The sequence below is a fragment of the Eriocheir sinensis genome, chromosome 9 (assembly GCF_024679095.1).
Source record: "Eriocheir sinensis breed Jianghai 21 chromosome 9, ASM2467909v1, whole genome shotgun sequence".
Lineage (NCBI taxonomy): Eukaryota > Metazoa > Arthropoda > Malacostraca > Decapoda > Varunidae > Eriocheir > Eriocheir sinensis.
Genome location: NC_066517.1, coordinates 6,552,051 through 6,566,882, shown reverse-complemented (window position 1 = coordinate 6,566,882; position 14,832 = coordinate 6,552,051). Strand labels below are relative to the sequence as shown.

General features: G+C 41.0%; 1 protein-coding gene across 4 annotated transcripts in view; it reads right to left on the bottom strand.

Annotated features, from left to right (window-relative positions):
- LOC126995872 (uncharacterized) overlaps positions 1–14,832 on the bottom strand; it is a 163,515-nt gene that overhangs the window by 15,995 nt on the left and 132,688 nt on the right. For all 4 annotated transcript variants that reach the window (XM_050855771.1, XM_050855769.1, XM_050855772.1 and 1 more), the window contains one exon: positions 7,626–7,887. In XM_050855771.1, the coding sequence (XP_050711728.1) occupies positions 7,626–7,887 (262 nt within the window). The remainder of the gene's footprint in view (positions 1–7,625; positions 7,888–14,832) is intronic.

Here is a 14,832-nt window from a genome sequence, read left to right as displayed (position 1 = left end):
GCGGAAGCATGCTATATCCGCTCCACTAACATAACAACGTACCCGTCCCGGATCCGTCTGGTTTTCACGGCCAATATTTCCCATCGAGTGTTTCCTCTACGGTCTCTCGATGACATTCATTTCTCCAGCGTCTCGTATGTGACTAATTCCCTTAATTCATTGTCTTTCGCAAACAAAACAGAGTTTGCGGAAACCCTGGAGGAAACGCTGCCTGATTATTTGCATCTCCCCTACTTGTACCCTGGATTTTTGGTACCAATGTTTCTGATGTTCGTCAGTCTCGTCGTCATGTGCTACCTTATTAGGAGAAACTCTGTCCTGCACGATTATTTGGTTGTGCAGACACGGCGACTGGATGCAGGGAGGCCACTGGCAAGGTAGTTTTTTCCTTTTCTCAGACAAGTCAGGGGACAGAAACCTGGCTGCTCCTATACTTAACATTGTACTATGTTTCACTACTGTATTTTTTTTAGGAGCTAGATCAACGTTTCATTGTCTGTATCTATGCCAGTTGATAGCTTCTTATACATGCGTCCATATATTTATCTTTTGAGAGGTTTCTTATGTTTCATGTCACACACGTTGTGGTTTCCCTCTCACTATTTATATTATAACTCCACATCTGTTCTTACATAGCCAGTGTTTTAATATAATTGTATCATAGGCAGTCTGCTTGACAAACTCCCACTATGTATGTTCATGGTAACTAGACTGCTGTTTAGATTTTTGTATATCGCGAGGTCGCGATCACTGGTAGGTGACCGAGCAGTGTTATAGTAGGATATCAATGTATTATTATTATTTAATATCACCACGAATTAGGCATACAATTGTCAATGGAAAAACTCACGACAGATAGATCACGCCACCTTATAGGAATGTCGTCCGTCAGTGTTTACCGTCTCAGTTTTGTGTACCTCGCACTCCGATGGTGCGTGGAGGTCACCTTGACATACGTGACCAATTGTAACAATTATTTTCCAACCTGTAACTCGCGACTCCTTCACGAGAGTCCGACTGACACACAACGACAGTCGCTCTCGCTCCGTCGCTTCTTGTACACAAAGGCTACGAATATAATTCGCCTTAAGGAAGTTGAAGTCTTAATCAACACCCTTTAAACGCCCCCCGACAAGCCCGTTACACATGGTTCAAGTTGAACTATCCTCATACATCCATAGGCATGTTGGATCCCGCCACCTGGTAGAAATATTATTTAACATGGGACTTTGTGCTTCTTATGGTGAGGCAAGAAGGTATGAATCTTCAGCTATGCTTGATGATCAGCCAACAATACATCCAGATTCATTCAAACAATTTGTGTTTGATAATGCAGATTTTAATGTACGTACACTGGATGATTATGGAACATTTCACAGCATGGGGGGGCATAATGTGCATCACACCTACAGATGCAGTGGAGTAGGCAGATGTCATCAAGAGGATAGAAAAGGTTCCTTCAGATGAAAGTGCTACCCAGGTCCATAATATATTAAAATTGCAGACTTACATTGCTTCAGACAATACCAGTGGTGTACGACGAATAATTATACAGGACATTAGCAGTTTAAAATGCCTCAGATCACCTAATACAGTGAACATTGCAAAGCAAGGTACACTCTGGATGTGTGCTTCATGGTTGAAGTTAAAACCAAATCCAAGCTGGAGTGGTTACATGGAGACAGTAACTATACTAACAGTAGTGACTATAAGACCTCAAGGGTAATCATCTTACCATTTGTGAACTTGCAGCCAACTAGTCTTGATGCAATTTATACTGCTTTGGTGTTTGCTTCTGAAGAGAGTAATGCTGGGATCACACATCTGCGATTTTGCTCTGCAACGGTTGGCGATTTTGAAAATGCACGAAATCGTGGGAGCATCGCCATTGTCTCTGCGAGTTTGCCTCTGTTTCAACTCACAGCAACATGGCGAGGGAGGGTCGCTCGCCTATACGCACACGAGGGCAACGGGCGAGGGGACGTCGAGGTGAATCGTGCGTGAATGCGCGCGACTGTACGCAGAGGAGCCCAATTTTGAAAATAAAACCCGTTGCGACGGATCGCGATGAACGCAGGGCCTGGCGACTATGCGCGACCGCCCCTCGTCTAGCCGCTCGACGACGCTCGACGTCACACGCATGGTCGAGAAAACGTCGAGGGCGCATCGCTGTACGACTCCTGTAGCGACCCTCCCTTGCCATGTTGCTGTGAGTTGAAACAGAGGGCAATATCGCGCTCTCTCTACCATCCATCCCCCACACACCACACATTATATATATATATATATATATATATATATATATATATATATATATATATATATATATATATATATATATATATATACACACACACACACACACACACACACTAACCAAAAATTAATCTTGGCACCCTGCATATCCCGACGCTCAATCGCTAAGGTTATTATTTCGGCTGATCAACCTTATAGGTTTTCAATATGGTAAAATAATCCCCATCTGGCAACGCCAGTTGCTTGTGTCGATTCAGATTTGATAGTCGGTTAGTAACAAACACCCAGCGCTTCAAGTAAATAGTAGCCTGTGCTACCCTCCCTTGCTGTCGCCGATATTGCTTTATTGTTTCTTGCTTCTAATTTAGCAGTTCTTAACCTGGGGGTCGTGATCTCCTGGGAGCAAAGTAAGTTGTTTTGAGGAATATTGGATTTTATTCGTTTGGTGTAAGGTTTTCTGCATGTTATACCGTATCTACAACTTCTGTAATAAGTGTTTTACAGTCTGTAATAACTTGCTAACAAGCTAATGAAGTAGTTAAGAGAAATACATTATAATTTTACTGTGTACTCTAGCTAATAATTGTATAGCTTACAATTTTGCACTTTGTTCAACCAGGTTATTATTTGGCATTTAGGAATACTATTCTATTATTTTGTATTCATGAATACTAAGCTATTATTTAGCAGTTTGGAATACTATTCTATTATTTTGCATTTATGAACACTAGGGTATTATTTTGCATTTAGGAATACTATTCTATTATTTTCCATTCATGAATACTAAGCTATTATTTAGTAGTTAGGAATAATATGCTATTATTATAAATTCATGAATACTAGGCTATTATTTTGCATGCTGGCAGGGTAGCGGCGTGAGGCAGAACAGTGTGAGTGCAAGCGAGTGGTCGCTCGCCAACGGTTTTTCACACCCTCCCGCTCGCCATCTTCCTTTCCGAAGCATCGTCGCTGCCATGCGCACGATGTACAAAGTCGCTCGCATATACGCTCGCATACACCTCGACCCCTTGCGTTTGACGAGGGTATGCGAGCGCATACTGCGATGGTCTCTCGCTTAACCGTGCGAATAATCGTGCGATTTGGCCAATATCGCAGACTTTCTGCGAACTTTTTGAACATTTCAAAATGTTCGCGCGACGGGCCGGCACCCGCAAGTCGTGCGAACTTTACCGCGCGACTATTGCGACTAATCGCAGGGACGTCGCTACGATGTCCTGCGTATATGCCGATTTCGTAAATTTTCAAAATCGCCAACCATCGCAGAGCGAAATCGCGGATGTGTGATCCCAGCATAAAAGACAAGGCCAGCAGACATGTGTTGTTACATTTGATCAGCCCTTATATGCAAAAGCTGTTGTCATGGTTGATTCTGCAGCCAGTGACAGTGAACTGTCATCATGCAGTAGTGGTAAGGCTGGGTGGGTTTCACTTGTTGATGTCGTTAATGGGTGCTGTTGGATACATAATGGGTGGAAGAGGACGTGGAGATCTGAGGTCACTGGTATATGCAACAGCCTCTATTGAAAGCATGTTGACAGGCCATGCTTATGTTAGGGCCTTGCGTGCCCATTTACTGACCCAGGCAGCACTAGCAGTCATCTTTTTTAATGAGATTCAGTTGGATGAAACCATACGTACAGAACTTGGAATTCTGCATGATACTATCATAAATCAGACAGGATCTCTGGAAGATTCAACCAAAAGTACCTTCCTGACTGCAGTAATGGAAACGATGAAGACTTTCATGTCGGAAGCAGCATGTAACAGTCGAACTACCAAATTGTGGTACAGTATTTTGACCAAGTAACACTGATGCGAGAATTTGTGTGTGCTGAGAGAACTAGTAATTGGGATCTGCACCTCAAAACTATATGTGAAATGATTCCACATTTCCATGCACCAGGACACTTAGCATATGCCAAATATTCACATATGTATCTCCAGCAGATGTCCCAGTTGGAAGCAAAGATGACCCCATCTGAGTTTGAAAGATTTACTTCCAAAAGCAACTTCACAATCAGACGCAGTGACAAAATGTGGGCAGGAGTCTGGACAGACATGACCATAGAAGAGGTTTTAATGCGAACAATGAAAACAGCTGGAGGCCTTACTCATGGTCGGGGTCTGACAGATTGTGTTTTGAATCGATGGGTCCTAGGTATGCCTGGCTGTGCTGAACTCATCTATGAGTTTGAAAATTCTGTGGAACTAGTTTAATTACATCAGAACATGTTGAGCTGAGAAACTCTCGTCAGATAAGGGCTAATCAGGACATGGAAGAAACTGACCGAATGGCTAATAGTTCATTCCTCTATTCCAAAGTCTACTGAACTGATGTCAATAGCCACAGGAGTGGTAGGTGACAATACCATTAACTGTGATGCTGCAGTAGAGATTGGCACAGAGGCTATGAAGAAACTGACAGATAAGACATTTGGAGAGGTTAAGTTGCATCGTAATGATAAGGTCCTTCCTCTATCGAGTGTCAGTAATTCTGTGAATGTACGTGAGGAGATCATACCAGTCAACATAATGCAACTGTTCAACAGGATTATCTGTGTCATAAAATCAGATGAGGATTTTGCTTCATACCTTGAGTATGAGTTAGCCCCACGACCCCTTTCTTTGTTTGATGAAATTTCAATGAGAAAGACTGATAAATCAACTATGTATTCAGTGATGGAAGCTTACTATGATTGTGAACAAACATATTCTATAGAAGGCACATTTATAGTAGATGGTGGTTATTTACTGCGGCGTGTGGTGTGGCCACAACATGGCACATACAATGATGTATATAAGGCCTATGTATCTTATGTAGAAAGGCACTTCCACAGAAACTGCTATGTCGTGTTTGATGGTTACAGTGATGGTCCTACCACAAAGAATGTAGAACAGAGTCAAAGAGCAAAGAAAGTCCAGTCTACAGAAATACTTTTCACTGATGAGATGCCTATCACTATGAGACAAGACAGATTCTTGGCAAATGGAAAGAACAAGGCAAGGTTGATTAATGGACTGAAGGTACACCTGGAACAAGCTGGGATAATAGTCAAAGAAGCAGCAGCAGATGCAGATACTCTGATAGTACAGATTGCAATAGAGTTGTCACAGAACAAAGATGTTGTAGTGGTAGGCACTGATAGACACTTTTTCTTCTGATACAAAATTGTCAAGAGGACAATCGTCTCTACTTATTCAAGCCTGGAAGTGGAACCCAAACAAACAAGGTGTAAAACATCAGACAGGTTCAGCATAGCCTTCCAGCAGGATCTTACTCCAATATTTTTTTTCTGCATGTCATGACAGGTTGTGATACCACTTCAGCTCTTTACAGACAAGGAAAGAAGAAAGCATTCAACCTGCTTCTGAGGTGTCCAGAATTGAAAACATGTGTGGAAGTCTTCAATGACCCATCTTCATCGGAATCTGATGTTAAGTGTGCTTGAAAATAGTTCCTGCTTGCCCTATATGGAGCTCCAAAACCCACCTCATCCTTGAACGAGCACAGATATCACTGTTTAATGAAAGCAGTTGCAACATGCCCTATTCGCACCCAACTCCAACTTGCATCACTTCCACCAACATCAGCAGCATCAAAAAAACATTCCTTGCGTGTCTATCATCAGGTGCAACATTGGTTAGGTTGTGACTTGCTACCAAGTGATTGGGGTTGGAATTTGGTGAATGGAGAGTTACATCTAGTTTTAACTCATAAGCCTCCAGACCCTGAGAATCTTTTGAATCTGATATCATGCAAATGCATGGTTGGTTGTGAACGAGGATGTGGTTGCAGAAAAGCTGTTATTCAATGTTCTCTACTGTGTGCTCACTGTCGTGGTGGTGGCTGCAGTAATTCCGAAAAAACAGATGCAAGTCAAGAACCAGACCACAGTGAAGGGCCTTTGGGTTTTGTTTCATTTAATGACATTGATATACTTTGGGTACATAGTTGTGATATTTTTTTCTGAGAAACCCACAGCTGGAACCACTAACTTGCAATTCTTTCTTGAAGAAATCCATTCAAGAACTCATCACTTAGAATAAAGTTGCCAACATTGAACAATGTTTGCATGTCTGTATGTGTATCATTTATTATTTTGTGGATTATTTTTCATTTAATGACCATGTAGATGATTTTGAGAACATTATAGCATACGGCACAACAACGTTTACTGCATTTTCAGGGTCTGAGGTCATGTGACCATAACTTAAAACCCACACATGGGACGTATGGGGACTTTTATTATGTCATTATATAAGGTTCGATAAAGCATCCCACCAAGTTTCATCTCTCCCCTATTTTTTTTTCCAATCTTGGTCAAAAAATGTTCACAAATGACTGGGCTAACGCTTCCTGCCACGTCAGCAAGCGATAGCTGGTACAATGGTTTCTCACATTTAGCATTTACCGTCGTAGAATTACTTAAATCATGATAAACTTAGCCATTTAATTATTCAAAGTGCTATTTCCTTCCAGGAGTGAATCATCCCCCCCTAATTTCATATGTGAAATATAACGAGAGGTAGATTATATAAATTTTATATAGATAGGAGGCAGTGGCCGAGTGGTTAGCGGATGGGTCCCGCGTTCGCCGCGTTCTGGATGATGCTGGTTTGAATCCGCCACTACCACCTGGGATTTTTTTAGTTACCGCCGAGTGGCCTATGAGTAAGACTGTGTGGGTGTGGGTGTGAGAGAGAGAGAGAGAGAGAGAGAGAGAGAGAGAGAGAGAGAGAGAGAGAGAGAGATTTTTTTTAGGACTAAGCTATTAATAGTTTTTTAGGTAGCGACATAACCCACTGTTATATTCATATATTGCCATGCTTCTTGGGCACAAAGACGTAGTCACTGGTGACATCTGGTAAGGATGAATATACCCCATTAGAGAAAGCAAAGTTTTAGCAGTGTCTATTGATGAAAGACTTCTTGGTGAGTGGAAGAACAGATTTGGCTCAATTCCATGCAGAAATGTAAAGATCATGATTAACAGAATTACGAAGGTACAGGTACCTCTTGTGAGCTGCCTCTTTATTCATGACATTAGAACAGCGTGATTGAACTAGGGCATTTTTTTTGCATGAGGACTAGAGAAAGAACGAGGAATGTGTGCCATCATTCGACCCATCACCTACGTTATTCGATGGGCACGTGCGCGCTCACACACACACACACACACACACACACACACACACACACACACACACACACACACACACACACACACACACACACACACACACACACACACACACACACACACACACACACACGACCAACCAATCAACCACACACACTCATATATTAACCTTCTTAAATTATAGTTAATAAGAAGACACAAACTCACAAATGGGGGCGACACTTCCCTGGTTGACTCCTGAGGGCCTCGCTGTTGTTGTGTCCGTTTATTACCACCACCTGAAGGGCCTCTTCCGCCGGGTCTGTCTCCTCAGCCACCACTGCTTCACTCCCTGCCACTTCCGAAGCCTCCCTGCTGCTGGCCCTGTCTTCTCCTGGCGGCCCGTTCAGCACAGTGACCGTCATTGCCTTGGACCGCAGGTCAGCCTCCATGTATTCACTGGTTATCTGAACAGTTTTTATGGGCAGGGCTGACGGGAAGGAAAAACAAAAGGAAACATTATACTGACTGGTGGCTCTAGTCTTCTGTGCTCCCTAAGTGGCATTATTTCTTTTTCGCAGTTCCCTACTGTCCTGATTATGTTTTGATGTTATAAAAACTTAATCTTAAAACTTAAAACTTAAAAAAACTGTGCTTACGTGCTGACACCCTGCCTGGTCAAACTCTTTCGTCTCTGCCTATCAACATCTACCTTTCCTTCCTGCTGGAAGTATGCCTTTGTACAGCCTGTGCCTAAGAAGGGTGACCGTTCCAATCCCTCAAACTACCGCCCTATAGATTTACTTTCCTGTCTATCTAAAGCTTTTGAATCAGTCCTTAACCGGAAGATTCAAAAGCACCTTTCCACTTCTAACCTTCTATCTGATCGCCAGGATGGGTTCCGCAAGGGGCGTTCTACTGGCGATCTTCTTGTTCTCTTACCTGACTCTTGGTCATCCTCTCTTAGCCGTTTCGGTGAAACTTTCTCTGTTGCGCTAGACATATCGAAAGCCTTCGATAGAGTCTGGCACTAGCCTTTGCTTTCTAAACTGCCCTCTTTCGGATTCTATCCCTCTCTCTGTTCCTCTGTTTTCAGTTTCCTTTTTGGCCGTTGTATATCTGCGGTGGTAGACGGTCACTTTTCTTACCCTAAACCTATCAACAGTGGTGTTCCACAGGGCTCTGTCCTATCACCCACTCTCTTCCTGTTACTCATCAATGATCTTCTTTCCATAACAAACTGTCCCGTCCACTCATACGCCGACGACTCCACTCTGCATTATTCAACTTCTTTCAATAGAAGACCCTCTCAACAGGAAGTACACGACTCCAGACTGGAGGCTGCAGAACGCTTAACCTCAGACCTTGCTATTATTTCCGATTGGGGCAGAAGGAACCTTGTGTCCTTCAGTACCTCAAAAACTCAATTTCTCCACCTATCAACTCGACACAATCTTCCAAACACCTATCCCCTATTCTTCGACAACACTCAGCTATCACCATCTTCAACACTAAACATCCTCGGTCTATCCTTTACTCAAAATCTCAACTGGAAACTTCACATCTCCTTTCTCGCTAAATCAGCTTCCTCGAGGTTGGGCGTTCTGTATCGTCTCCGCCAGTTCTTCTCCCCCGCACAGTTGCTATCCATATACAGGGTCTTGTCCGCCCTCGTATGGAGTATGCATCTCACGTGTGGGGAGGCTCCACTCACACAGCTCTTCTGGACAGAGTGGAGTCTAAGGCTCTTCGTCTCATCAGCTCTCCTCCTCCTACTGATAGTCTTCTACCTCTTAAATTCCGCCGCGATGTTGCCTCTCTTTCTATCTTCTATCGATATTTCCACGCTGACTGCTCTTCTGAACTTGCTAACTGCATGCCTCCCCCCCTCCCGCGGCCCCGCTGCACACGACTTTCTACTCATGCTCATCCCTATACTGTCCAAACTCCTTATGCAAGAGTTAACCAGCACCTTCACTCTTTCATCCCTCATGCTGGTAAACTCTGGAACAATCTTCCTTCATCTGTATTTCCTCCTGCCTACGACGTGAACTCTTTCAAGAGAAGGGTATCAGGACACCTCTCCTCCCAAAATTGACCTCTCTTTCGGCCACCTCTTTTGATTAATTTTTAGGAGCAGTGAATAGCGGGCTTTTTTTATTATTGATTCCTTTTTTGTGTGCCCTTGAGCTGCCTCCTTTGTTGTAAAAAAAAAAATAATAATAAATAAATAAATAAAGTTCTGTTTGTGACAATGACAAAAAGTTTACAGTGTAGGTAAATGATAGAGGTGAGAGTTCAATAGCGAACAACCTAATATCACATTGGTTCACACAGTTTTTAATAACAAACAAACAGGAGCCACGAATTATCGGAAATATAGGCCAGGGGACGCATTGCTTCGCTCACCCGCCGCCTCCACTACTGACGGTTCTTCCGAGCAAGACACCATTCACTTACCCTTCCCATTCTAAGTTACTCTTTGCAGGATCGATGAACTTGCCCCAGCGTGAGTTACTTGGGTGTTTCCTTATGTTATTCCTCTCAGGATTGTCTCTCATAAACAGACCTATAAGCAGGACCACTGGTTCGGCACGAAGCCATTCCACCGATACCCCATGATTCTGCGGAGGATCTTATTATACCAAGGCATCGACATGTCTCTTCAAATCATTATTTACTGTCCATGTCTCACAGCCAGACAGTAAAACATGGAGTACAAGTGACCTTATTCGAATCTTTCCTCGCCTGCAAATATATCGAAAACGCCATATATTCGTGTTGAGCAAGTCAATACCACCGTCGGCCAGACTAATCTGTCGAGTGACTTCTTCACAATACTGCGCTACCAAGGTATGTGAAAATGTGGGTGACCTCAATGTCTTCACTATATGCATGGGCAGAACAAACTGTGATGCCCTGGCCACACACAGAAGAGTCTCTCCGTGAAGCAGTAATTATTCCACTGGAAATCGGAAAACTATATCGTAAGGTCATCCCATCGTGCTTAAGCATAATGCAAGAAGCATCGCCTCTTCGGTGGGTCAAGGGGTTGTGGAGCGACAGTACAGAATGCGAAAATAATATTTTGAACGGACGAACACAATGGGGAGAAAAGTTTGACAAAATCGGGCGAAGGAATAGAGATTAGGAAGATTAGGAATTAGAGATTAGAAAGATAAGGAAGAGGGAATAGTTGTTTAAAACAAATTATGGAGATGTACAGAAATGTGAAAACGAGGGTTAAAACTGCAGCAGGCATGACTGAGAGTTTTGATGTGAGGGTTGGGCTACACCAAGGTTGAGCCCTCAGCCCTTTTCTCTTTAATATAGTATTTGAGGTGTTGACGGAGGGCGCAAGAAGAGGAGTGCCATGGGATATTATGTATGCGGATGATGTGGTGTTGGTGGGTGAATCAAAACAAGAAGTGGAGGAGAGGATTGAGGAGTGGCGTATAGCATTGAAGAGGCGGGGAATGCGAACAAGCAGAAGTAAGACGGAATATATGGTGTTGACAAACCAAGATCAAGGCAGGAACAGGGACATGAAGAGCATAACATTAGATGGCCAGTCTTTGAATAGCGTGAGGGACTTCAGATGTATAGGTTCGACGGTTGCGGCAGATGGAAATGAAGAGGCGGAAGTTACAGGAAAGATGCAGGCGGGATGGAATAATTGGCGTGATATGTCAGGAGTCCTCTGTGACAAGCGAATGCCAATGAAATTAAAAGGGAAAGTGTATAAAACAGTGGTGAGACCAGCTATGACATACGGCCTAGAAACTGTGCCAATGAAGAAGAGTAGTGAAAGAAAATTCGAAGTGGCAGAAATGATAATGCTGAAATGGATGAGTGGAGTGACAAGAAAGGACAGGATCAAAAATGAAATCATAAGAGGTACAGTTAAGGTAACAAGTGTGGGAAAGAAGGTGCAGGATGCGAGACTGAGATGGTTTGGTCATGTCATGAGGAGAGAGGAAGGGAGTTGTGAAAGGCAGATAATGGACATGGAAGTGGGTGGCAGAAGGAAGAGAGGAAGACCCAGGACGAGATGGAAGGACTGTAATATATATATATATATATATATATATATATATATATATATATATATATATATATATATATATATATATATATATATATATATATATATATATATATATATATATATATATATATATATATATATATATATATATATATATATATATATATATATATATATATATATATATATATATATATATATATATATATATATATATATATATATATATATATATATATATATATATATATATATATATATATATATATATATATATATATATATATATATATATATATATATATATATATATATATATATATATATATATATATATATATATATATATATATATATATATATATATATATATATATATATATATATATATATATATATATATATATATATATATATATATATATATATATATATATATATATGGCCTGGTGGTCCGTCCAAGCCCGTTTATATATATATATATATATATATATATATATATATATATATATATATATATATATATATATATATATAGCTATATATATATATATATATATATATATATATATATATATATATATATATATATATATATATATATATATATATATATATATATATATATATATATATATATATATATATATATATATATATATATATATATATATATATATATTTACATCAAAGGCTGTGACTCTAGGGCAACAAAAAGATTATAAAAAAACGCTACTCGCCGCTCCCACAAAAGTAAAAAGTAAAGGGTAGCCAAAAGAGAGGTCAATTTCGGGTGGAGAGGTGTCTTGATACACTCTTCTTGAAAGAGGTCAAGTCATAGGCAGGAGGAAATACAGACGAAGGAAGACTGTTCCAGAGTTTACCAGTGAAAGGGATGAAAGAATAGAGATGCTGGTTAACTCTTGCATAAGGGGTTTCGACAGTTTAGGGATGCATGCAGTTAGCAAGTTCAGAAGAGCAGTCAGCATGAAAATAACGATAGAAGATAGAAAGAGAAGCAACATGGCGGCGGATTTTAAGGGGGGCCACCCCGGTGAATTATTGACAAATATTTTTGAAATATAGCTTTCTCGGTTTTTTCGCTCCCAGACACCCTAAATTATCACGTGGTGAAGTTTTTTTTACAAAAATTAAATCCCTTCCGCGCCTAGACGCCATTTACATCAAGTCTGTGTACAAGGATCTTGGCAACCCAAATCTGCTCAGGAGATGTTTGAAGGGTGCCACACAAAACCCTAATGAATCTCTGCATTCCAAGGTGTGGAAAAAGTGCCAGAAAATAAAATTCTACAGCCGCTTGAGGGTAAAGTTCCTGGTGCAGCACTCAGCACTGGAACATAACTTCGGTTATGAAGCAGGAAACATTTTGCTGCATACCCTCAGTCCTGATGCAAGTCTCCAAGGGTCCCTCAAGTGGTTTGACAAGGAGAAGTCCAGACACGCAACACCGAATAGTAAGAAAAGAGGAAAAGAGAAGTAGAGTGACAGTTATGAGGCTGGTGGATTTTGATGAAATCTGGCGACAATGAGGAAGGTGGCGCCTTTTGATACCCTCACCTGTGAGTGATTAATACTTTCTTGCAGCAGCAATAAAGGGGGACCAGATGCCTCATCATTTTCCATAAGTTCAACAATGTATACGCAAGCATATGTGAAAATTTCATGCCAGTCAGATGAATACACATGGCTGGACAAGGATGAAGTGGAAAAAAAACTTTAGACGCCGATATCTCGAAAAGTAGTTTTTTGCACTTCAAATAATTTCACAAAATTGGTATAAACTCTGACCGAATTATGTTTGGTATCATTTTAAACTTCATCAAAAATATAATTTTTTGTTGGAATTAGATTTTTGAATTTGTAAAAAAAATAAATTCAGGAGCCCTAAAAAAAACTTTTCGAAAAAAAAAAATTCCTTCGAAGACAAAACAAAAAATCGAAGAACTAATTCCAACAAAATGTAGATATATAAACAAAGTTTCTATGAAAAAAAAATCAAAGAAATTGAGTGAAAAATGTATTTTGTGAAATTAAAATAATAAAAAAACACGTTTAAGTCCAGGAGAGAGAACCCTCTGTGTGTGCCAAGCGCATCACAGAGGTGATTGTCTCTGGAATGGAGGCTTACATTCCACGTTCTTTCTCTACTCCTCATACTAAAAAAACTTGGTTTAATCATGCTTGTTCTCGTGCTATTAAAGATAGAGAGGCAGCTCACAAAAGGTACCAGAGCCTTCGCACTCCTACTAACCATGTTCTTTATATTTATGCCCGGAATCGTGCTAAATCTATTCTCCGACTTACCAAAAACTCCTTCATCAATAGAAAATATCAAAACCTTGCTTTCTCTAATTCTTCCCGTGACTTCTGACATCTAGCCAAAAATATCTCCTCCAATTTCACTTCTTCATCTTTTCCTCCTCTCCTTAAAGGGCTATTACACTGCAAATTTTCCGTGGATCTTCAGTCAAACCACGATTACCGCTGGCGTTGTTCTCATATTTCCGTGGTTTTCTGACGTGTCCACGATCTTCCAAAGCTACGGCAGATTTCACAGAAGGACGACGGTATTACTCAGTATCATCACCAGCAGCAATAACACGAAACAAATGAGAACCACGTTAGCGGAAATCGTGGTTTGACTGAAGATCCACGAAAAATTTGCCCAGTGTATTAGCCCCTCTAGTCCTTGGTAAAAGTTTGATTTAAATCAAGATGATTTAACCCTGACGGCAGCACCGCCGTCTCATCTATCTCTAAGGCTGAACTCTTCACTCAAACTTTCTGTAACAACTCCACTCTGGACAATTCTGGGCATATTCCTCCTACTCATCCCCCCTCTGACTCCTTCATGCCTGTTATTAAGATTCTTAAAAATTATGTTTTCTTTGCCCTCTGTGGCCTCAACTCTCAAAATGCTTATGGACCTGATGGAGTGCCTCCTATTGTCCTTAACAACTGTGCTTCCGTGCTGACACCCTGCCTGGTCAAACTCTTTCGTCTCTGCCTATCAACATCTACCTTTCCTTCCTACTGGAAGTACGCCTTTGTACAACCTGTGCCTAAGAAGGGTGACCGTTCCAATCCCTTAAACTACCGCCCTATAGCTTTACTTTCTTGTCTATCGAAAACTTTTGAATCAATCCTTAACAGGAATATTCAAAAGCACCTTTCCACTTCTAACCTTCTATCTGATCGCCAGTATGGGTTCCACAAGGGGCGTTCTACTGGCGATCTTCATGCTCTCTTAGCCGTTTCGGTGAAAATTTCTCTGTTGCCCTAGACATATCGAAAGTCTTCCATAGAGTCTGGCACAAGTCTTTGCTTTGTAAACTGCCCTCTTTCGGATTCTATCCCTCTCTCTGT